At 39.7% G+C, this 23,068-nt stretch overlaps 1 protein-coding gene across 1 annotated transcript in view; it reads right to left on the bottom strand.

Moving 5' to 3' along the window:
- The window catches only part of PHC3 (polyhomeotic homolog 3 (Drosophila)), a 23,539-nt gene extending 1,183 nt beyond the window's left edge, over positions 1 to 22,356 (bottom strand). The window contains exons 1-13 of the mRNA XM_009873436.1: positions 22,231 to 22,356; positions 21,330 to 21,488; positions 19,868 to 19,945; positions 18,127 to 18,285; positions 16,997 to 17,095; positions 14,584 to 14,824; positions 12,203 to 13,080; positions 10,625 to 10,775; positions 9,322 to 9,575; positions 8,275 to 8,431; positions 5,095 to 5,221; positions 3,387 to 3,525; positions 3,064 to 3,295 (exon numbers count right to left, since the gene is read on the bottom strand). Of these exons, the coding sequence (XP_009871738.1) occupies positions 3,064 to 3,295; positions 3,387 to 3,525; positions 5,095 to 5,221; positions 8,275 to 8,431; positions 9,322 to 9,575; positions 10,625 to 10,775; positions 12,203 to 13,080; positions 14,584 to 14,824; positions 16,997 to 17,095; positions 18,127 to 18,285; positions 19,868 to 19,945; positions 21,330 to 21,488; positions 22,231 to 22,356 (2,800 nt within the window). The remainder of the gene's footprint in view (positions 1 to 3,063; positions 3,296 to 3,386; positions 3,526 to 5,094; positions 5,222 to 8,274; positions 8,432 to 9,321; positions 9,576 to 10,624; positions 10,776 to 12,202; positions 13,081 to 14,583; positions 14,825 to 16,996; positions 17,096 to 18,126; positions 18,286 to 19,867; positions 19,946 to 21,329; positions 21,489 to 22,230) is intronic.
- Positions 22,357 to 23,068: the final 712 nt, after the last annotated feature.

Raw genomic sequence — 23,068 nt, 5'->3', positions numbered from 1 at the left:
CTTTCAGTTATTCCTCAGTGAATCCTATTTTGGGGCATTTTTATATCTTCCTCTGTTCTAAAAGTGTATCATTACAGAGACACAGAATACTGTGAAGAAGAACTTTTCCAGCCCAGATAACAGCAATTGTTTAATTTCATGTCCTCTTGTGTGTTCATATTTAAAATTCAACAAATAATAGATATTCCATATTCCTCAGGGATTTACGAATGTGTAAGAGACAGAAAGGAAATGTGGAAGAAAGTATCAATATCCAAACTTTAATTCATTCTGATTATTATTGTGTAGTGGTGATACACTGAAGGGTGGAAAAGGTTATCTTTTTACAAAGAATAAAGCATGATTTTTTTCTTAATGATCTGTTAAACAGACCTCAGGCAACAACTGGCTACGACTTTATTAAGGAAAGAGAAAAATTAAAGATAATTTGACAAGAGGAAGGTCTTATTATAGAATTTTATTTTAGCCTCTGGCTACAGCCCTAAACCTCTGCAGTTTAGGTTACAACTGTATAAACTATAATCCTGAAAGTAATGCTCTAGTAATTACAGTTAATGTAATGTAAAATGTACAAGTTGGCTAACTTTTAATCAGAACTAAGGACTATTTTCAGAGCATTTAAACCAGTACAGCTTTAATATATGATAAATACCTAGGCTCTTCAGCATTATTTATTGTACCGGGAAATTAGAGTGGTATCTTTTTGGAGGAAAAAAAAAAAAGGCAAATTAGTTTGTCACAAACAGTATGGATGTAGCCACTAAAGCCATTAAAATGTTTTAGTGCTCGCATGTATACTGTAACATTTCCTTCTAATATTTCTGGTGCAGAAATAGGCCCAGCTACAAACTGTACCAAAATCAGTAAGAGAACATTCTTCAGGAGCCCAGAGCTGTCAGAGCGGTCCTGGAACGGTGCTCCCGATTCCAGCTACCAAGGGAAGATAATGCTGGCAGTGACATGAAGAAAAATCTTAAGGCAACTGGCCCTTCTCGGGAGGATTTAACAGATCTCACATCATCATAAAGGCTGGGTTTTATGTGTTAACTAAACATCTGTAAATCAAGTACTAAGTATTTCTGTGAAAGGCATCACTCTACATCTGACCTGACACCCAAACACGGCGATTGTCAGACCACAGCATTTACAAAGAACCTGAGAGATCAAGAGGAGTTTTCGCATTCAGGAGCCAAAGTGGTCCTATTAAAACACAACTGGTTATCGTTGCAGGCTTTTCTTTCTTTAAGCAGGATATGAAGTATTTCCATGCAACTTTTCCTAAAATACCTTTTCTCAAAGTCATTTCAGAAAAGCAAAGGATCAAAGTTTATGCACTTCCACTCCCTTGTCCAAGCACATTTGAGTACTCTTAAGTAACTTTTGCAAAACGTTATTGTGCAATAATTTAGCTAAAAAAAAAAAAAGAGATAGGAAGCAGGTCAAAGACCATTAATCTTGCAACTGGAGAAAGAAAAGGAGGAACAACTCTGCTGGGGCTTAAACTGTTGCACAGAAGAAATGTCCTACAATCTTCACGTCTCCAAAAGATTCCAGAAGAATTCAGGAGAAACCTGACAAGGACACAGGACTCTGCAGTTAGATCTCAGCTACAGAACAGTAAATCAGAACAGATGTCCCTGATGTTTATGAAAATCTGACAAATTGGCACATGCTCTGCATGGACTGCACTGGGTATATGTTGCAAAATAACACAAGGAAAGCCAATTATAATATTTCTCGTATTATTCAACTCCTAACTGCATATGAAAAAAATATGCTTGAGAATATATTTACCACAAACCCCCGAACTGCTAGAAAATATCAATGTAACAAAGTACTGGCAGATTGTGAATACGATTTTCAATACCTGTTGAACTTCTTCTGAAAAGTATTTGAGAAACTAGACCTTAATACAGATGGGAATGAGTAATTAAAATAAATTTTAATTAAATACAGAGAAATATAAAGGTTGTCTAAAATCAATTATTACCTTGATACCATAAAATACAAAAAAAACCTCTAAACCCGGCAGCTGGTGAAATATTCTAAAAGTAATGGTTTCAAATCAGAAACCACATTTTAAGAATAGTATTTCTACTTCTGGTGAAATATTCTAAAAGTAATGGTTTCAAAACAGAAACCACATTTTAAGAATAATATTTCTACTTTCATACTTGCAAATGAATCGTGTTTATGTGGTACCTTTGAGTTTTCAAGGACAGGAACTATTGTTTATGCTTTTCCAGAACCCAGAATCAGTAAGTTACTGAATTTACTAGAGCCTGACATGTGAGTGACATGGGTAAGCAACAAAAATTTGTGTATGACTGCTATTACAGAGACCTACCTTGTTACCTGGAAGGACTACAGTATCTGATCAGACAGAATGGCACCCTTGGGAAAGCCAGGGGAGCAAAACTTTAAAGCCTGTGATAGTTAGGAAATGATACATAAACGTCCAATAACCTGAAGATGATATAAAGGTAACTGTGAATACTGAGCTAAAGAAGAGGTTTGTAAACAAGGAGAAATCAGAGTTTGGTGGGTTTTTTCTTTTGAGAACAGACTGTGTCTATCAGTACGCAGTGTCTGTATGCTGAAACTCTGCGTTTCAGCCACTGAGCAAAGCTAGGCCAAACACCTTTAAACTAGCTTTATAGAAGAAACTTATTTATTTTTTACTGGCGTTGATAGGTCTTTCAGATTTTCCAGTTGTATAAAAAGGAAGATAACTCCCTTCTTGCTACTTGTACTGAATAAGCAGCAAATAAGGAAGGAAGAGTAGACAGAAGTGTAAAAGGGAGGAAGCGTGTCTGATCTCTCTCCTGAGCTCTTGGGAGAAGTCAGACTGAAGGGAGGAACAGCTCTGATCCCCATCAGCTGCGCTGCAACAGCAGAAGTGGGATTTGGGCTGAAGGAAGAAACAAGAGGAAAGAAATCACAATCCAGTTTCTATCACCAGCCAAGGAGTGCACCATCTCCTCACCACACCTGGCTGAAACGCAAGGCACTTTACTACTAAAAAATAAAGCAAATAGGAACACGATATTGCACAGTACATACCAGGCAAAGAATGTATAAAGGCCCAAACTTCATCAACAGTCCATACTGATGGGTCAGCTTGCACCACTGGTAACAAGTCAATGCTTTCTGGCATTTTCCTAATTCTGAGTTCTCTAAGTTCACGCTCTCTCTCTCTTTCACTCTGCCTCCGCAGACGGGTGGTCATGGCAGCTGGAACAGCATCTTCATGAGAAGCCATATCTTCTTCTGCAGATGGATAAGTAATTGGAAGCTGGAAAACGTAGTACAAATACACTACAGTATTACATTTTATTTGAAATTCCCAAAATAATGCCATAGTTTTAAGCAAATATTCCACAGACCTGTCTAAGAAAATGATCTCGTGGTGCCCCATCAGGGCCACTCGGTCGACGCCCGCGTCGCCCAAGACTTTGGCTATCGGATTTCCGATTCCAGCGACTGGTCTTGTCTGATGTAAACAGCCCAAATTTCTTAGTGCAACTAAGGCTGTGCCTAAAGAGGTAAGATATATTCAACAACACACTAGCAGGGTTTTTTTTGGACTGCATTCAATCAAACAATATTGTTGTCTACAGAAAAGCTTCCTAATCAAAGACAAGAACAGCTGTCACAGAAATACAAGATTTCTTAGAAACTACTTACTCAACCTCTGAACCTCCTTGTCGTGATGCAAGATCAAACACAACTCCTTCACCCCTGAAAGATGCTTCCCATTTGTAAAAGTTTTCTATGATAGAACTATCTTTGCATTTTGTCACACAGTCCAATCCCACTTTTCTAAAATGTCCACTAAAAGCCTAAAGTCACGTTATATCTTTTGCTTCCATTTCCTTAGCTGACATCTAGTCAAAGGAGGAGGGAGGCAAAAGAGCCAAATCCCTTCTTAAGATTATTTCGCTAGTAGTGTTCCAAACAAGCACCAAGTCAAAGATATCCACGACTGCTGCTTAAAATGGAAACGTCTCACAACGGAGATTAAAAAAGCAGCAGAGAATCACAGACTGTTTTGGAATGGAAGGGACCTTTGAAGGTCATTCAGTCCAACCCCCCCGCGGTGAGCAGGGACGTCTTTCAGTAGATCAGGTTGCTCAAAGCCCCATCCAACCCAACCTGGAGTATTTCCAGGGATGGAGCTTTTACCACCCCTCTGGGGAACCCGTTCCAGTGTTTCACCATCCTCATTGTAAAAAATTTCTCTTAGACTAGATGTAAGGAAGACAAGTGGTCTCTAGGCACACTGATGCAAAAAGAAAGATCCATGTGGTGATTAGAAATGGGAAACTATTCCCTATTTCTAAAATATCTGGGATTAACTATCAATTTTCCAGCTGTAACGATGGAAGATTTTATATTCAGGTGTCTACGAATTCCCACTCTTTTAACCAAAATAAGAGCAGCATACTAACGCCCCCAAAATCCAGCCATTTTCTTCTGCCAATCATGTACAAACAAATGACCAGTTATTATTTTCAAGAAACAAAAAGCTTCAGAAAACATTATTTATGTTTATGAATATTTTAGTTTATTTTTGCAAGTAAATAATTTTTACGCTATTACTAAAAAAATTCAAGAATGTTTGATGTCTATGCTGCACTTCAATTCTGGCAAGATAAATTCAGTGCCGTTTTCTTCCACCCCAGCATCACACGGAACTAAGAAAGCCCCACCTAGCCCAGCACTTTTTCTCCGACACTGACCAACATCAAGGCAAAGACAATGGAAATATGAGAAGTCTCATTTGTGGCCCATGAACCTCTGCACCAATTTCCAGACACTCACTCACACTTAATGGATTTCTATTCCGTGATCCCCATCACCTTCCCATAAGCCCAGCAGCATTCACGGCACCTCTGACAAGAGGTCCAGAATTTTACTCTAATTCTCTTTGTCCATCTACATTATAACTCATCATAGTCCTTTGTACCCATGTAGTCTGCAAATTTGGGTAAAAGGCAGTCACGTTTTACTCTATTTTTCAACATCAGATACTATTTGAATGCTATTCCATTAACCAGACAACTGTAACTACAGTTGTAACTACAGAGTAACTACACAGAGTACCTTTTTGCACAGGATGTGGAGCAGAATCTTTTCGACCGTAGAAACTTATTAGAATATCCCATTTTTCCACAAAATTCACACTTCAGAAGATCATTTTCAATTTCATCCAGTCCCTCTAAAGAAAAGCGATGCATAACGAAGTCAGTTTCAACGACACAAAATCATGTTCAAAAATTTCTCATTTCACGCAGGCAGGTAGGAGATTTTCAAATACCTAACACAAATACTTTGATTAACAGAAAATTATGCCAAGCTAAGCAAGTCATAGATTTCACTCTCTATAGAAAAGATCTTGAGCAAACTGAACCTTACTGAACCTTCGATTAAGTTACTCAACGAACTTAATCAGCTTTTTTGTTAAATTTCAAGCTGTAGCTAACAATTAAAGATGAGTTACAGTCCTCTGCTAATAAAGAATTAGTGAAGAGAAACAGCCATTCCATGGTCTAAACTCAAGCTCTCCTGTAATGACATAGTACATTAACTTTTAAAAATAGTCTTTGAATAAGCAACTGCTCCAACCAAAGGGACTTGTGAAAGCAAGTCAAACACTGAATCTTGTCTACGGAAAAGATAAGCTGCATGTAAGAAAGAAGAGGATTATAGCATCCATCGAATGACAGTGCACTGTTACAGAATGTTTTTGTTACTGGTGAGATGAGGAGGCACTTTTCATGCTCCTTGTGAAAAACTCCACCACCAGCTGAGAGAAGCATCAGTGAAAGCAGGAAAGCCCCAAAGAAGGCAATGAGGCCCCGTACACGTCGCGTGCTGAGCATCTACACCTTCTTCTGCTTGAAGGGTATTTCACGGGTAAAGCACTGGTTATACAGTTCAGAGTAATGTCACCAGATCTGCAAAACAACTTGACTTCTGGCGTGGAAAACCACCTCGCCCTTATCCCCATGCACCATCTGTGAGACACATCACTAAGGAACAAAGGAGAGAAGCTGGCACAAACTGAAACGTAACGTTTTGTGGTCAGTCAGGTTAAAGAACCACGTGCCTCGTGGCTGCACTCACAGACAAGTACATTGCTCAAAACTTCAGAGGACAAAACATTTCTCCCACGTTTCTGACTTACCCAAGTCACTGTTTCAGTTTGCCTCCTGCTATTCAACTTCCACATTTGTACTTTTAATTTTATATAATTAGTTGCCAAAATTGCCAACTAGCTCTTTGTTCTAAACTCATTGTTAGGCTCTGATGCCAGCTCATGCAAATGGAGGTATCAAGATTTAATTGAAAGATTTTAACTACGAATTTGTAAAAGTCTACTAGAGTGATGTTAGCTCACTAAGCTGCTCACCTATATTAACCATTGTACTGACAAGGTTAAAAAAAAAGACAGCACTAGCGCAGCAAAGAGCTGAAAATATTGGAAAGGGCAACTGAATAACATATTTAATGTATCAGGACTCAAAGACATAACTGAAGTCAACAAATCCTCTGGCAGCGTCAGATTAAAAACGACCATGTTGTAAGTCTCCAATGTGATAAGTTGGTATCACACTGGGAGTAAAAACTGGAAACTGGGAACATACCAAACCAGACCAAATTGCAAATGAAGTTAAATCCCAGAGATGCATTCTTCAAATAAATCACACTCTCTCTACAAAGAGCCACAACAGAAAAAACCTTACTCCCAATCCAGGTCACACTACGTGGAGAAAAGTGACAAGAGAGTGATGCAAAAATCAATGTTAAGAGCCTTTTCTTTCGCATATTAGGTTTCTATCACACATGCATTCATATCCTGGTTTAGTATCAGAAAATCTCCTTTGCTTGAGTTCTGCATATGGGGCTGTGTCTCAATGCTGGATGTTTTCTACCAGCTTATCCAATGAGTAGTTGGAAATTGTGTACACAAACCAAGCACCAGCTGTCAGCAACACTGAAAACAAAACCCTGAATGTCTGAATAATTCCATTAAAGCACAGACACACTGTCTGAAATCTGAAAACCAACATAGCTTTAGTTCTGAAAAGTTCTTAGGGAATGCCATTGTAAAGAAAACTGTAACAAATCAAGGGCAAAATAACTTTTGCAAATAGAGCTTCAAATATTCTAGAAGATACATCAGATGGCAAAGTTTCTTTTGTTTGAAATACATTGGGTGAAACAAGGTATTAAAAAAACCCTGAGCTCTTGATCAAGAAAGCAAGTTTATTTAATAACAATTTACCACGCACAGTCATGAGCTACGAGATTTCCAAGTCTCATTTTGTATGAGCTGAATGTATCAGAATCTAATAATCTAAAAGACTGAAGTTTGAGCTCATTTGTTTGCCGAGACACATGATCAATGCAGCCAACTTCCCTACTGCTCTTCAGTACCATTCACCAAGGCAGAAACCACAGGAAGCCAAACCCGTGGCAGCTCGTTAGTGTCTTGAAAGCTCCTGTGAGAAAAGACCAGTGGGATGGACTGTTTTAATTAAATGACAATTTACAATGCCTGGAGTGGGAAGCAGTCGAAGCACAGCTATGGTCACACTTGCTACTGCTCAGGACATGCTGCCCTGACCTCTTCCAGCTGATGCAGACCCGTGGCAGGTACGGGCGCTAGATTAGTCCCTTCTTACTCTGCTCACTACAGGTATGAAAAAGGGAGAACTATTTTAAGAGAATGAAAGCAAGAGTTGCCTTATGACAAATTCGAACAGACCACATTTAAACTGATCAAGATGTGGAAGAGAAAAGGCAGAGGTGGCTGAAAAAGTGAGGACTTTCAAATCTTGAACGTGAATTAAAGAATAACTTGGCTTTTCTGGGCCAGGCTGTGGTTTAATTTCCATTTCATAACACTCACAAGGCTACCTCTACTTGGGCTTGCACAGTAACAGTGGTGTAACACATCTGAAATAGATGATTGCTGAGTTCTAAAAAATCCGTGTTGATGATTATGTTGGATGGAGAACTCAGTTTAGCTCCTGAGTTGTGCTGGAGAGCACTGCATTGTAAACAGGACAAGTGCAGAGTTCCTTTAAATCTGCATGCCTCCACAGAAACTGCCATTACGATGTAAAAATCATCTGAAAATGGTTTCTATTAGGGACAGTGTAAAGACTGGAGAAAGATTCCAGAGGTACAGACAGGACGGGATTCTGTAATAGATACAGAACTGAAGGAAAAAAGAGTATGGATATTTAAACAAAAACTACAAACCTTCTGCAATCATATCCTCTATCTCCGTGTCCGATGAGTTGTCTGCATGTTTTGTATTCTGCAGGTCTGATTCGACACACACAACACTCATGATTTGACCCTCCACCAGCAATCTTTTTTCTGCAGGCTGTTCTACCAGCAAAGATGAACGACTTACCTATTGCAATAAAAGCAAAGCAACGGTGATTAAGTGACCAATGAATAACTGAAAATAGCATTTGGGACTTAGCAGTTGTAGCTGAGACTAGAATCATAGTTTCTATTCCATACAAATGAATCGTTATTATGTAGTGCCAATGCTCTAAATACCACTTCTCAAACAAATACAAAGACTCACTCCTGCTCTGCAGAGCTTGCAATTACATTTAACAACAGAAGAAACACATTAGATCTAGAGAAACGAAGGAACGGGAAAGTGAGACGCACTAGATCCCTTAACAAGGCAGGCTCATGGTTTTAAATTGTCCATTTGCGGATTTTAATTTTTCAACAGTAATATGGCACTAATCACACCAAGCTCAGTAAGGGGATTGTCAGTGCTTTAAACATCAAAATTTCAACATTTTAGAATTCTAACACAGACTCATCTCAGAGGTTTAATTTAAGGTATCACTTAAACTGATCTATCTCAGAGACAGACAAATGTAAGAAAAAGTTGTTGCAAATGGTAGCCTAAAATCACTCTCCAAAGTTACCTCTGGATATATCTATGATCAGTTGTAATACATCTATTACCTATTATTCATTTCTCCTGCAGCCTACCTAACTCATCTGTGTCTCTGCATTTTGTACCTTGTCATCTCATGAGACTGGCAAGCATTCAGCTTACTATTTGAGTAGCAGGAATTCCTACTATATATGTAAGACAATACAAAGAGTATACTAGGTACACTGAAAGCTTTAAGAAACAGGTTACCAGCAGTGGAAAAAAGGTCAAGATCAACATTTGATAAATGATTCCAGATCTACTAGCCACAAAAACCATCATTCTTAAAGAGTTCATTTCAAAAATTAGTGGTTAAAACAATTAGCAACTTTTACACTTACAGGGAATGGTTCTAACCCCTCCTGAATCACGAAGCCTTCAATAACGTGGGTCAAGATTTGTGGTTTAACAATAGCCTGGGGAGGTTTGTTCTCCAGGCTGGGAATGCTGTTGGGCATTGATGTGCTGTTGCTCCTTGTTGTTGCCGCTGGAAGTAGAAGAGGTGGTGGGGGAATAGAGGCATGTGAAGGATCAGATGGAGATTTAATTACTGAGGCACTGACTGATGAGGTCACTGAAGGTAGGCCCCCATGTTCTGGGAAAAAAAAAAAGTATGTTATGTTTTTATCACTTATGCTTAAGTGTTGTCTCAGAATTCAGAAATAAGAGGCAATAAACACACCCACCTCTGCACCCATCATCCTGTAACACAGGCTTTTCCCTAGGGTTCACAGACTTTTAGCTCTGAAACAAGCTGGTTTTCCTTGGCAGACTATTCCACCAATGAACAGCTCTCATATAAACGTTTTCCTTTACTCAGTACCTCCTAACTATAAGCACAGATGACCGTTAATTACCTACACAATTCACAAATCCGTAAGCTAAGAGCAGCAATTTGTATTTTCAAGCACTAGATTTTCAAGACTGAGCAGCTGAGGTATTTCTAAAGAGAGAATTTATTTTCAGGGATCCTTTGAGCCTCAGTAGCCTGCAGGGTCACAAGTACATAAAACATCAAGCCCCTCAATTCTATGTATAGCATATATATAGACACACTGTACTAGAGAGAAAGAGAGCATATGTCCATGTAGCACATCAGGGAAGTTCCATTAGTTTGCAGAACAAAGCTTGATGCCGGTACGTATATCTTATAATTCAATGAAGAAGGAATTTTTTCACTGGTAGCTTTGGCATTAGAACAGCTCCTTATTGTGGCATACAAAAAGAAAAAGGTGCCAAAACCGAATCATACAGTGTAGTCAACCATTCTCACAGCAGCTTCTGACTGCTGACCCTAATTCTGTGAAATCAATCTTCACACAGATCAGTCATCGTATTTTGTTCATATCACACAGCTATCACTTACAGATTAACTGGAGATTAAGATTTTAGTATAAAAGTATATGCTAATGAGCTCAAATAAGTGTTTTCCATGCTACATGTTAGCCAAATACATACACAAGCTACACCCTTTGGACTGAATCTTCCTGGGATACAGATTTCTAATGCATTTCATACAGTTTCTTAAAAAATACCACTAAACTATGAGAAAAGATCAAAATCACAGGTGTTTGGTTTAAAACATCAATAATTAGTAGGAGTTTTAAAGCAGACCAGCTACCTTAGTTTGGCATTTGTCCTCACCTGACAAAGGATCCTCTGAATTAAGTGCCTCTCCATTCCCCAAGGTTATGGCTGGGGGAGACAAAGTGGGTGGCGTAGGTGTTCGAGCCATATGGACACAATCTGATTCCTCGGGCATCTCTTCCTCACATACATTCTCCACTTGGTAAATCTGCATCCAACAAACTATTGCTTTAGAGAGATTTCCATTCTATCTTAACACCTTAAAAGAGTTGCATAAATACAGTTTTTAAAACAGATTACCAGTCAGTAAACAGGTTCAAATATGCTAATCTCCTAATAAAACAGTAGTTTTCAAATTGTACACTAAACAGTTAACTCTGGGGACATCACAAGGTCTAGGAGAGCAAAACTAAAATATTTTGTTACAAATGGCACAGTTTTCCTATCAAACAGGCCAGAGAAAATGACTTTTTCAATGTCTTATCTTTGTAGTTTACTGCATTTCTATTTACATCCACATTTGTACCTATCGAAACAGTTCTACAAAACGCAAGCTTTATAACGATGCCAATCCTGCAAATTGCTCTCCGCCTTACACAGCAGTGTAACCAAAGCGAGTGTTTCAGAAGAGCACACACCAAGACTGTCAAGCATTACTGGCTGGGATTATAAAGTATCAAAACAATTAAAGTAAATTTACACGAAGTAATGACACCTGGATTTAGTAGATTCAGATGTGAAACACCACCTCGTCAAAAGCAAACCTGACTTCTACTCTTTAGCTCAATTTCAACATGAAGTAAGAGTTGAGATTCTCATTACCCTCCTAATATAAATTAAGAAAACCCAGCACATCTTCCTCCTTAATCTCTTGGTAGCCTGACAAAAAGCTGTTGATTCTTTTTGCTCACACTAATCTCATTAGCATGTTGCCACTAAAGCCTAGTAATGCCACCTTCAACACCAGCACTGTCTGCGTATCATTTTATTTCACTGGTATTTCACTGCACATGATTTCAGTTCAGTGTGAGTGAAGCTGAAACCTTCAGTTACAAACTCCAGACAAACACTGAACTAAACAGCAGTGACAGGGAACACCAAGACAGGATCAAAACTCACCCAAATGTTTTATGAAGGGGATCTTTTTTAGCATTAGCACAAAATTAACTATCCAGAACTCTATTATCTCAGTGGTCTGCTATACACCTAGTATAGAGATGATTCTCCTACTCAAAATTTTGATTGCCTATATTTGTATTAACTTAAAGAAGTTAAAGCTTACAGTCCTTGCAGTATATTGATCATAATGAATTTTGACATATGCATTGGCATATACTCGCTCTTTTAAACTTCAGATATGCTGCAATTTCATTAGGAAATAAGATTTCAAGTTCAAAAATTTCACTCTCGTGATTCTTGGCTGATACTCTTGACTGATGACCCATTACAAATAGCCCAAACAATTAGAGGAAAACATCTATTGTTTTCTTAAAACTCATTTCTGTGATCAATGGGTTTCTTCCAGTGCTCTGTCTAGCACTCGGTTTAGCTCCCTCAGAAGACAACAGGCCAGATAAACAGCTCTTTGGCGAACCCAAGAATAAAAGGATAAAGGACTGTAACGCTACCACTTACCACCGGGGTTTCAATCGGTACCGATGGCTGCACCTGAAGATTGACTGCAACAGTCTGTGGCGGTGGAAGAGTTTGAAATGGCAGCTGGACCAAAGCTTCCGCAGCGGGAAGTTCTTCCTCAGAAACCAAAGTGTTTTGAACCAAAACCTGGCCCTGGGACAGAATTTCAGGCTGCACTTGTAAAGACTGCACGGACTGCAAGGGCAGTTGTTGAATCTGGGCCGAAGACGCTGACAGCTGAGGAGGAGCTGCAAGAGGGATGGGTGCGGGCGGCAGGGCTGAGTACTGCTGGGGTGGTGCAGAGGACACGAGCTGCTGGCCTGGGGAAACTAGGCCGGGCTGATCTACAGCCCCTATGTGTACTGCGGGGGAAGATGGAAGCGGAAGATGGGGCGGAAGGTTAAGCGGCTGTGCAACTGGTCGAACTGGACTGGCCGTCGTTGGCTGAGGAGCTGTCTGCTCTGGCTGAAGAGCTGCTGGCACCAGGGAGTTTGCCTGTGACTGAATGAGTGCTTGAGGGTGAATAATTATCGTGGGTGATTGGCTAGGGGACTGAGAAGGTGGAGGGGACACCACTACTGACTGCTGGGCTGACTGGGATGGGGTAGGAGAGAGTGTTAGAGGGGGAGGATGGATGTGGATAGGTGAGCAGTGAGACTGGACGCTGCTGGGAGCCGGAGGAAGCCCGTGGCTCGGGAGCGGGAGGCAGTGCTGCGAGGGAGGAGGCTCCTGACCCGAAGGAGTCTGAAGTGCGATCGGCTGGACTTGCTGCTGCTGCTGCAGGATCAGCTGATGATGGGAAATCTTTGGAGGTGGTGAATGAAGTGGGATCTGCTGATGTTTTACGAGAGAATGAGGTTGCAATGGAGAATATGAAGCTGTGAGGAAGGGGGGAAAAAGTGACAATTAGTATTTGTTTAAGTCCAGAGAACATTATAAAAATATTAAAAGAAAGGAAGTGTTTTACTCTAAAGTAAGACCAATCCTTTGGATCTACGTTCTAAAATATCTTTGACAGCATATAGTACACAAGAACAATTTATTAGGAGAATATATCAATTTCCAAAGCAAACTGCAGCAATGAAATAAGGAACAAGCCATGCTTTTAACATACACGTACTTTCTATATAAGCATCTAAACATCTTTTTGGGTGCTAGTTCTGAGATTATTGCTGATCCAGCCTTCGCTTATTTAAGAATTTCACACAACTTTAAACAGACTTAACCTCTGCTTTGAAACAGATTTGAATGGAAGAAATAAGCATGTCACAATGTCTGGAAGGTAAAAATCACTAAACAGAATTGGGGTTTTTAGCTCAAAGCAGGACACACAATCAACAGGATTTGTTGATGAGTCCTAAGTTAAAGTTTAGGTAGTAGGACTTTAAGAGACAAAATAAAATTCCAAGAGTTCAGGAAGAATTAAAACCTTTCAAAGTATCTGCCAGAATTTGAACACAAAAACTGAAAGGTATGAATCTAAAAGTAGCACAGCTTCCAGAGATATCACATCACCTTTAAGTGAACCAGTGACTCACTGGTAACTCCGTACAGAACACAATCACATATTTTCCACCACATGCAAACTTGTTCCTCCTCTGTCATTTCCACCAGAGAAAAAACTTGCTTACGTTGCGTTTTTTACTCTGTCCTGCAAGCGAAGATGGATTTTTTTTTTCTCATAAAATGAGTACCAAGAGGGGCTCAATACCTCACGAATGCCCGACTCACAGTCTTACTCCTGCTCTAGAAGATGCCATTAAGCCAAGCTAAATTCCACAGAAATCAGACCACCTGCCTAGACTACCCTCACTCTTTCACACAAGGAAGCTAAAATCCAGGTACACTGCGTGCAGTGTAAATGTGTATCTAACCAGCTGCATGCTTATCCTGATTTATTTCTTAACACAACACACCAAGCTTTTGGGACAATGTTACCTATAAAAGTACTTGATACAAGAATTTTCTGATGACAGCGCCAAGACTGGGGGCAAAAAAAGCGCAACAAAATAGATTTTGATGACAACAAGTTTGGGGTGGTTTCAGCCCACGTATTGCTTCCCAGAGATTGGGGATGACGTGCCCTGACAACGAGCATACAGAGGCACCACTAATGAGAATCATGTTCGTCCTGCGATTCAACAGTGTATTGCGACTGCTGTATCGTGCTTGTATCGTGACCTAAGGGCATTGTGACATCACTCTGCCAAATCGAAATCCCGCATAACATCCAATATCAACAAGTAAATTTACTGTTAAACATTAAACTCCATTCATGTGGAATATCTAAAAGAAGCCAGTCAAAGAGCACTGGACAGAACCATAACATACAAATTTACTTTAACTAAAATAACTTTCTTCTAGCTCCACTTCCATCCTACCTGGTGTTATTAAGTGATGTATGCTTGATGTCCGTGTCACGGGTGTACTCCGACACTCTGGAGTTGGGCTCTCGCCCTTTCTATTGCTTTCTGAGGGATCTGGTTGGCTGCTCTTGGAACTCGTTGCAAGTTTCGCAGGGCACAGAGACAACGCCTGGGTTTGACTGCTGCTCTTTGGTGGGCCATTCTGTGAACTTGACAAAACACCCAACTTCTGACTGCGTAGTGTCAAGTTCTGAACCTGAGAAATGAGCAAAACATGGAAAGAACTCAAGCCATATAAACATCTATTACAAACATCCAGACAAAAAACTGTTACATAATGCTTCCATCCCATGCGATCGAAATACATGAGAAGTTAAAAATCTGCATGCTCAAGTATCTTTTCAGCCACAAAATTTAGAGAAGAATAGGGATCTTGAATTACTCTAGTGATAAAAAGGTCTTTTTTCTTACTGAACTACTGAAAGAAACGGAAATTGTTCATTACATTAACTTGAAATAGAGCTTCCTTTTCTTTCCCTCTTTTATTGTGTCTTCAAAGTGAATGACACAAAGCAAATTTTATTTTTATGCAGACACTGCAGAAGTGCAGTGGTCTGTAAGCGTGCTTCCAGAGACCAACAGAAACCGGAGCCTTGGGTAGTTAATGGGACCAGAATCTGCTCTATGTTATGCCTTAAAAAAGCAGAGTCCTTTATTTCTAGTGATATTAACGTACCTTTTCATCATGGCACCTCCAATGTCACATGAAACAAAACGTTTTGCCTTATGAAATGTAAATCAGTTAGTGAGAGTTTTCACTAATGCTGTTATATCAGAGCCAGATTCTGTACCTAACGATCCCAGTTTTCCAACCCTGCATGCTGAGCTAGAATTTTATTTCCAAGGCTAAATACTAACCTTGTAGCACTAATCTACATCGCACTTTACATGAAAAACGAACTAATTATCACCATAAACTATGCTGATGACATAATCCCTTCCTCGTTCAACACTTCAGTACTGAACAGCTGGTTTACATTTTACTTCTCACTGTTCAGTGTGTTACCACAGGACACATTCAAATCCTGTTCTGAAGACAACTTATTTCTTTTCTTATTGGAATGCCTGAAGCACTGACTACAATCCCAGCTCTGTACACACGCACCAACCTTCAGCACACCTTAACAGATAACATTACTAATCTGAGACATCCGGGTCATACATGAGAGAGGCACAAAAAGAAAAAAAACTACGAAAGTACAAGGGAAGAAGAGAACAGAGGAGTGAAGTGTCATTTTATTGCTCATCATTGACAAACTTCTGTTTCTCTGGTATTTCTGCATGGAAGATGCTACTGTGAGATCATTATACTGTACCTTCACAAACATCTTGGTTAAGTGCAATACACACATCTATGCATATAACTAAATGCTTTTTTTTTTCTTATTAACTGGCATTGCCTACTTGCTCAGGTTTGCTTATATAGTAAGCAACGACATTTCTCTAAAGCCTGCTGACCGAAACCCCAAGGATGTATTGATCACAAGGTAAGAAAATCAAAGTGTTAAAGCTCTTCCACTGCATCGCTGCCTACGGATGAAAGTGGATTTTTGCAATGTCACTGCAGCTATGAGGCAACCAAGGGTAAAAATGTGTGGTAATAGGCAACTAAACATCGAGAGGAACAGCCTGAGTCTGGCAGTGTCGCCAGCCCAGCACAGCTGGCTGAGCGCTGCTCTGGGGTGAGATTCTCTGCAGCGACGCCTTTGGAAGCTGCACAGCTGGGCAGGCTTGTGCAACCGGACCTCAAAAACCCTGCGGTACGGAAGGACACAGAGTGGAAAATGATCCACGTCTTTGAGGTCTGCACATCTATCGGAATCTTCTGCAGGGGTCAACAAACTTAAGGGGAGAGAACGATCAACTGGGATAATTTACTTGGATTTTTAAAACGTTTCCAAACAAGGTCCATTTATCAAAGGCTTTTAAAGAAACTGCTAAGCTGGAAGAGATCTCTCACAGAAGCATAAATTTGTTAGAGTAACGATTGCTTTTCATAGCAGAAGACTCTGGCTAATACGTTATGAAGTAATTGGTACCACGATGTGTATTTTGTCCAGGTGATAAATATGTTGAGCAGTGAAAAGGTGATACTGGTCCAGGTGATAACATCAAGTTATTCAAGGTAATAAGGATGAGAGCTAATAATTACAAAGACCTAAAATGTCACACCCAGCATCCAAATTTTACATATAACATCACCACCTCTAAACGTGTGATGATGGAAAAAAGAAGACACTGAAGTTGTGCACAACCAGTACCCACCAGTGTTTTTTTGAAGCAAGTAAACTCAAGCACAATGTTTTCTTACTTATCAGTTTTGGCCCACTCTGCTGGACGTACCTTTAATAAATTTAGAGAGGCTCACCTGAGTAGCTGCAGACTGACAGGAAGATGAGGAAGATGATGAGACAACAGGAATGTCAGACTGGACAGCAGCCACAGTGGTTGCAGGAGTGAAAATAAGCTGTTAAGCAAGAAAAAAATCCATCTGGCAACGGACTGAAACTTCAAAAATACATGAAAGAAATGCAACATTTTAAAGAGAGATACAGAATTTGCACATAATGATACACAGTTCCTAAGATTTACTTTTTAACTTTTAGATCAATTTACTCACGATTTATTGCAGTTAAGGCAAATAATGTAAAATAAATATAATAATGTCAAACATTTGTTCTACACATCGAAAAAAATCTTTTGTGTATATAAACACACCCCCAAACATCTTTCATACAAGGATTTTCAAGAGGACTTTCCTTCTAATAGAATAAATGAAACAAAGGCATAGAAAGTCAATAGAGAAGCCCAATATTTACTGTATTAAAGAAAGGGAACTTAGATCTTCCAATTTATCAAACGTTACTTAACAAGCAGAGTTGTTATATGAACTTTATCTGTGCTAATTCAGCTTCCTAGTGAGAACACCCCATCCAACCAATGTGAAATTACTCACTTCAGAATATCAGCGTACCTAACCATAATTAATTTCTTTATATAGGCAATATTGCCAAGATAAGCTTTATGGAAGGCTTTGAATTCTAGAGACAATGCCAAGAACAATCTTAGTTAAGGATAAGACAAATTTAATCAAGAGTCAGAACTCTGAATGTTACCAATGCATTAGAAAAAACAACAAAACAATTATCTATGTTGCATGCAGACAGACTGTAGTCTCCCCTTCTACATAACCAGAAAAGACAGGTGCACTTTTTCTGTTTTTCCCCCATGTTCGATCAATTTAATAATCACAGTGCGACCAGGCTAAAAACACTTGAGCAAACTTCACCAGAGAACCATGTTATAACAATCGACATTTACAGTGTTTCAGAAGATAACACACTCACAGATCAGCAGCCAAACTCTCCATGCTAACTAAAACTAAAAATATAAATAATTTATCAAAATGAAATAAAAACTGACACGGTTAAGACGGGGGGGAGGTGCAGACAACAGGATGGACAAAACCCAAGGTGCAGAACTGTAATCCAAACTCACCATTTGAGCTCGTAGATACATTTGAGCCTGGCTGGCACTCAGGGTTGGAGAGGTGCTCCCCAGCAACATAGTCTGTTGGGTGATACTGCTGCTGGTGGTGTTGGAGCTCTGGGAGCGGCTTATTATCTGTGCAGGTGTAGGAGAGGTGGAGAGGTTAATCTAAGGAAACAAAAATATTGCTTCTGTCATGGAAATTCATTCATCCTAGGGTCTAAAGCCTTTGACAAAAAACGGCAGGGACGGTTGAAATCTCTGAACTGTAAAGATACCAAAAAGGCATCGAGCCAGTTATCACGAAACTGGATTCTGGCAAGTCTGCACATTGTCATTTTTCAACTGCAAGCAACCACTTTGCAGTAAATAACAATAAGCAGTTAGGAGTACAAATAACAATATTTTTAAGTTATAGAAATAAGCACAATATGAAGCATGAGCTTGCAATATTTTAAGAAGAAAGCATGAGTTTTAATTTATAAGCTTCTTTAAATGTTTATATTATCTGACCGGACTGAGAATTTCTTTTATGCTTGTTATGCAACCTGATCAAGACACTTCTTTGTGACACCGTATATGGACTTAGATTCCTCATTCTCCATATACACATTTAAAAATCACTGGAGATCAAGGCTTTCTACAATTTCATATTAAACGTTCTTCAACAATGGCTCTTTAGCATCTTCTCAAACAGAAGCACTGTGGGTTGTTTTGGAGGGGGTTTTTTGTTTTGTTTTTTTTTTTTGTTTTTTCTCCTAATCAGTCTAACAGAGTTAAGTGCCCAGCTCTTTTTCATCACTTACTCAAAAGATTTCCTTGAAAAATCCCAGCCCAATTACACTGTTAACTTAACATCTTTAAATAATTTGCCTCCTAAATTTAATGAATTAATGATTTTACTTCTAACAACCGTAAGCCAAAGCAATGCTATGAGAGCTTAAAAAAATACACAGTTAAATCACTGAAGCTAAGCACTGAAGTCATGAACAGCTGGAGGACATGATTAATAAGCCAGATGTCTGCAGGACTAACAAAGTCCTACTCAAGACAACTGTAGAACTGCACATAAGAGACTGTGCGTGTCTGAAGATGCCACTTAAAGAAATACCACATGAGCTGAACACAGAGCTGCTAGTAACTGAAACCTGAGCACATGCCTAGAATATGGATAAAATAGCTGGAAGTGCATAAAAGATGTGTGATAAAAAGATGATAATCAATAAAAGAATGAATGTTATAAACACTGAATCTGTTCCATATATATATATGTATGTGAGCATTGACTTGGATTCTTTAGATTCAATGCTCTTTAATCTCTGATACAGTTATGATTTTAACTTCCAATAGCACCCTGAGTAAAGAAAGTAGCGTGAAAAATCCATTAAGAATTCATGTAAGAGATGGAAGCTCAGGGAGTGACTCCTGCAGTGGTCTGAACAGTCCCTTTTTGAACGAGCAGCTGCCCCTCAGAGGATCAAGAGCAGGCTGGGACCAGGGAAGTCTCCGACACTGGCCAGCAACGACAGCAGCTGGCAGCACCCACCCCTACAACTGGCAGATGCTGGAAACGCAGCCAACACTGACTGCAGAGTCATCCTGCTCCTATTTACTGTTTCTGTAATACTAACTTTAAACATACAAATTTAAATACTGCAATCTTTTCTAGGTTTATTTTTTTCCAAGTAGCTATAATAATAATAACCACGAGGGGTTGAGAAGGGATGGACGGCTTGGTTCAGTTACGTACCGAGGTCTGCGACATGCTTGACTGCTGAGTGACACTCCCAGTGGGGGAAGAACATTGCCTCCCACCTGACAGGCTTGCCTAAATAGCAAGAATAGGTGTCAAATATTGAAATCAAAAGGTGTTTAAGTGATGTTCATATTATTTCATAAACCATCAGAAACATCCCTCTCTACCGTTACCTTTTCTCTGATTTATGGTACAAACGTTTCACTCGGTGGAACTCGTTCTTGGCAAAGTGCCCTCTGCACTACAGCTCGCTCTGCAAGCGCTAAATGCCTTCAACTCCTACCCAAGCACTCAAGGTTCTTGCAGAAGCAAGACTTGAACAGAAACTGTCAGAGGTGAAGTCTATCAAACTGTTGACAATGGAGCTAAGTGCCCACTACTTGTGGTGCTCAAAACTTAAAACGTGACATCATTAAAAACTCTCATCATTAAATCTCACATCATAATGTTTATTATTATTAGAATCTTCTAAAACCAAAACAAAGTGCTGTAAAGAACACCCTCATATTCTGGAATGATATTTTACGTATGCGTATCTAGTCCCTGTAACAACAGGCTGTTCCAGCCCTTCAGATAAACACAGAGACAGTGATTTCGATTTCTGTATTAACAGACTGCATTCCAAAACTTCTCAGCCTTCCCCAATCTCACTTGCTTTGCTGTGTCTTGGTAACTGAATACGCATCCACAAATCTATCATGAAAAATGACAAATCAATAATATTACTAACAGAAGAGGTACAGAACAAAAAGCTAGGAACAGACGAGTCAGTCCCAGCTCTGACACAAACAGCTATATCCCTGAAGTCTTTAACTTCTTTTCAGCGTTTCCATATGTAAAATCATTAACCACCACCTAGCTCTACAAGACAGTGTTCTCCATCCAAGGTCAAATGAGGTCAAAGGAAATCCTTCCACTGGTTGAGGTTTCAAAACGGGTCTCCTCAAGTGTTCACTAACGTTGAAAACTGTGCTTCAGAAATGAAATGCCATTTACTGCCTACATCTCCACACGCAGAGCTAAAAATGAATTTTGCCATGACTTAACAATGCAGCCACATGTGTGGCAAAACACGCTAAGATATGAGATTTTCATTATTTTTGATTCCACCAAGACACATTGCTATTCACTGCTTTCCCTAACAGCTTTCAGAAAAAATCATGGGATGAAGACTGAAGTAGTCTATTTTTAACACATATTTTGTTCCTGTTTGATGGTTTACATGATGCATCACAATGTACGCAATAAAGCATGGAATGGTTGCCTACTGGAGCATCTATAACACTGGACAAAATCCTCCAAATAGTTTGGAGGAAGACACAATTTAAAATAACAAAGTCATTAAAACGTAACAGTGAAGCTCAGGCACTTAAGCTGTTTTGACAACGCTCTAGAATTTTTACTCCTACCCTAAAAAGTAGCACACTGTTCTTTTTTCAGCAATCTTCGCTCTCACCTGTGGTACAGTTGCCAGACTCTGAAATTGGGTACTGCTTAAGTGCTGCTGCTGCAAAGCAGCCGTCTGCAGCATTAGATGCTGCTGTTGGGCTGCATACATCTGCTGGAGGTACTGAGCAGCTGAGCTAGGAGGACGATGCAAGGCCTGCTGAATAACCTGTGACGAATCAGTAGGTAATTAATTACAATTACAAAGTACACACCATGCTGACACGATGCTGAAGTTTACCTTCACGAGGAAATAAAACCCAATACATTCCTCTAACACCAATTACACAACACTGAACGTGCTCCATCGCTGTTGTTAAGCGAGTCACGACCAAGCCACAGATACATTCATGTTCTCACGGAACGCCTGGCAACACAGCATCGTTCAGAACACAACATCCAAGCCTCTGAGGTTCTTGTCACCAAGTCCTACGTCGTGTTCGGCTTTTTGAAAGACAGTGTGTGAGAGGCTCAATTATCAAACCAAACAGAAGGGACCATACAGAATTGGAGGAGACCACATTTAAAGAATAGCAAGAGAGGGGTGGATCCAAAGCAGCAGTTACACACACACAGATACCTCTGGATCCCTGCAGTCAGGGTCACTCAAACAGCTTCAATTTGTGTTGGTTTTATGTTATGTTAATACTCCATACTCTTACGGAACAGTGGAAAAAACCCCAACATTCTAGCACAGCATTTCCCTCTTCCCTGATCTGTGAGGCAGCCCTGTTCCCTGCACTATTCTTACGTGGCCCAATACCCTTCGGTAAACAGTATCTTCTGGAAACCAGAAAGTCTGATATTGAGAAAGAAGACAGCAATTAAGAACGTAACATTAATCTGGTGTTCAATGCCTGCCTCTGAAGGCACTTGTATAGGACAGGAAAGAACACCCCAGAGGCCGGTACCTGGACAGCATGCCGGTCCGAGCCGCTGTAGACGGAGATCTGCGGTAGCTGCGTCCGGGAAGTGGAGGTGGTAGTGATTGTAGTTGTGGATGCAGAACATGTTGTCGTGTTTGGTTCATTCTCCATAGCTGTGCAGTGTTCGTCCAGCCTGGTGGAATTCAAATAAAAGAGGTTCACAAGCAGAAGGCGAGTACACACTGATTTTAAAGTAAAAAAAAAAAAAAAAAAAAAAAAGAAAAGCTTATAAAAAGGTTTCACAATGAGAAGGCGAGTACACCTTTATTTTAAAAAAAAAAAAAAAAAGAAAAAAAAAAAAGAGCTAAGCTTTGCTGAGGTAGAATAATGGACAATTTTCAAACAGATAAGTTTGTAATATTTGCTATTACTTGACAAAATTCATTGAGAGATGTGGTTATAACCTCCTACAATCCATCAGGAGTAGCAACAGGTGACCAATTTAGGAATGCAGGTAAGATTTCAGGCAAGCTACAAAGGAGTATGGCCACAGCACAGCCCTAAAGCTGCTGGCTGACTGCTCTGCACACTGAGCAAAACAACATTCTTGGCAAAAATAACCAGTGGCATGCTTGACTTGGAAAGAGATGGAAAGGGTGGCAAGAAAAATTCTTTTACTTTTTACAGCAATACCTCACAAAATACAGCAAGAGCCAAACTACCTACTTAAGCATCTCTGACGATTCCTCCCCAGCCTTATGATACTTTCCCCTTTTGCAGAGTGCAATCTCTCTCCTGAACTGTCATCTTTAAAACTGAAATGAATCACAAATCTCAATGTAGAGGGGACGTTTACTTCAGTTGCTTTTTCAGTATTAGTGTT

The sequence above is a fragment of the Apaloderma vittatum genome, unplaced genomic scaffold (assembly GCF_000703405.1).
Source record: "Apaloderma vittatum isolate BGI_N311 unplaced genomic scaffold, ASM70340v1 scaffold14977, whole genome shotgun sequence".
NCBI lineage: Eukaryota > Metazoa > Chordata > Aves > Trogoniformes > Trogonidae > Apaloderma > Apaloderma vittatum.
The sequence above is the reverse complement of the archived record's forward strand: the minus strand, read 5'-3'. Positions and strand labels throughout refer to the sequence as shown.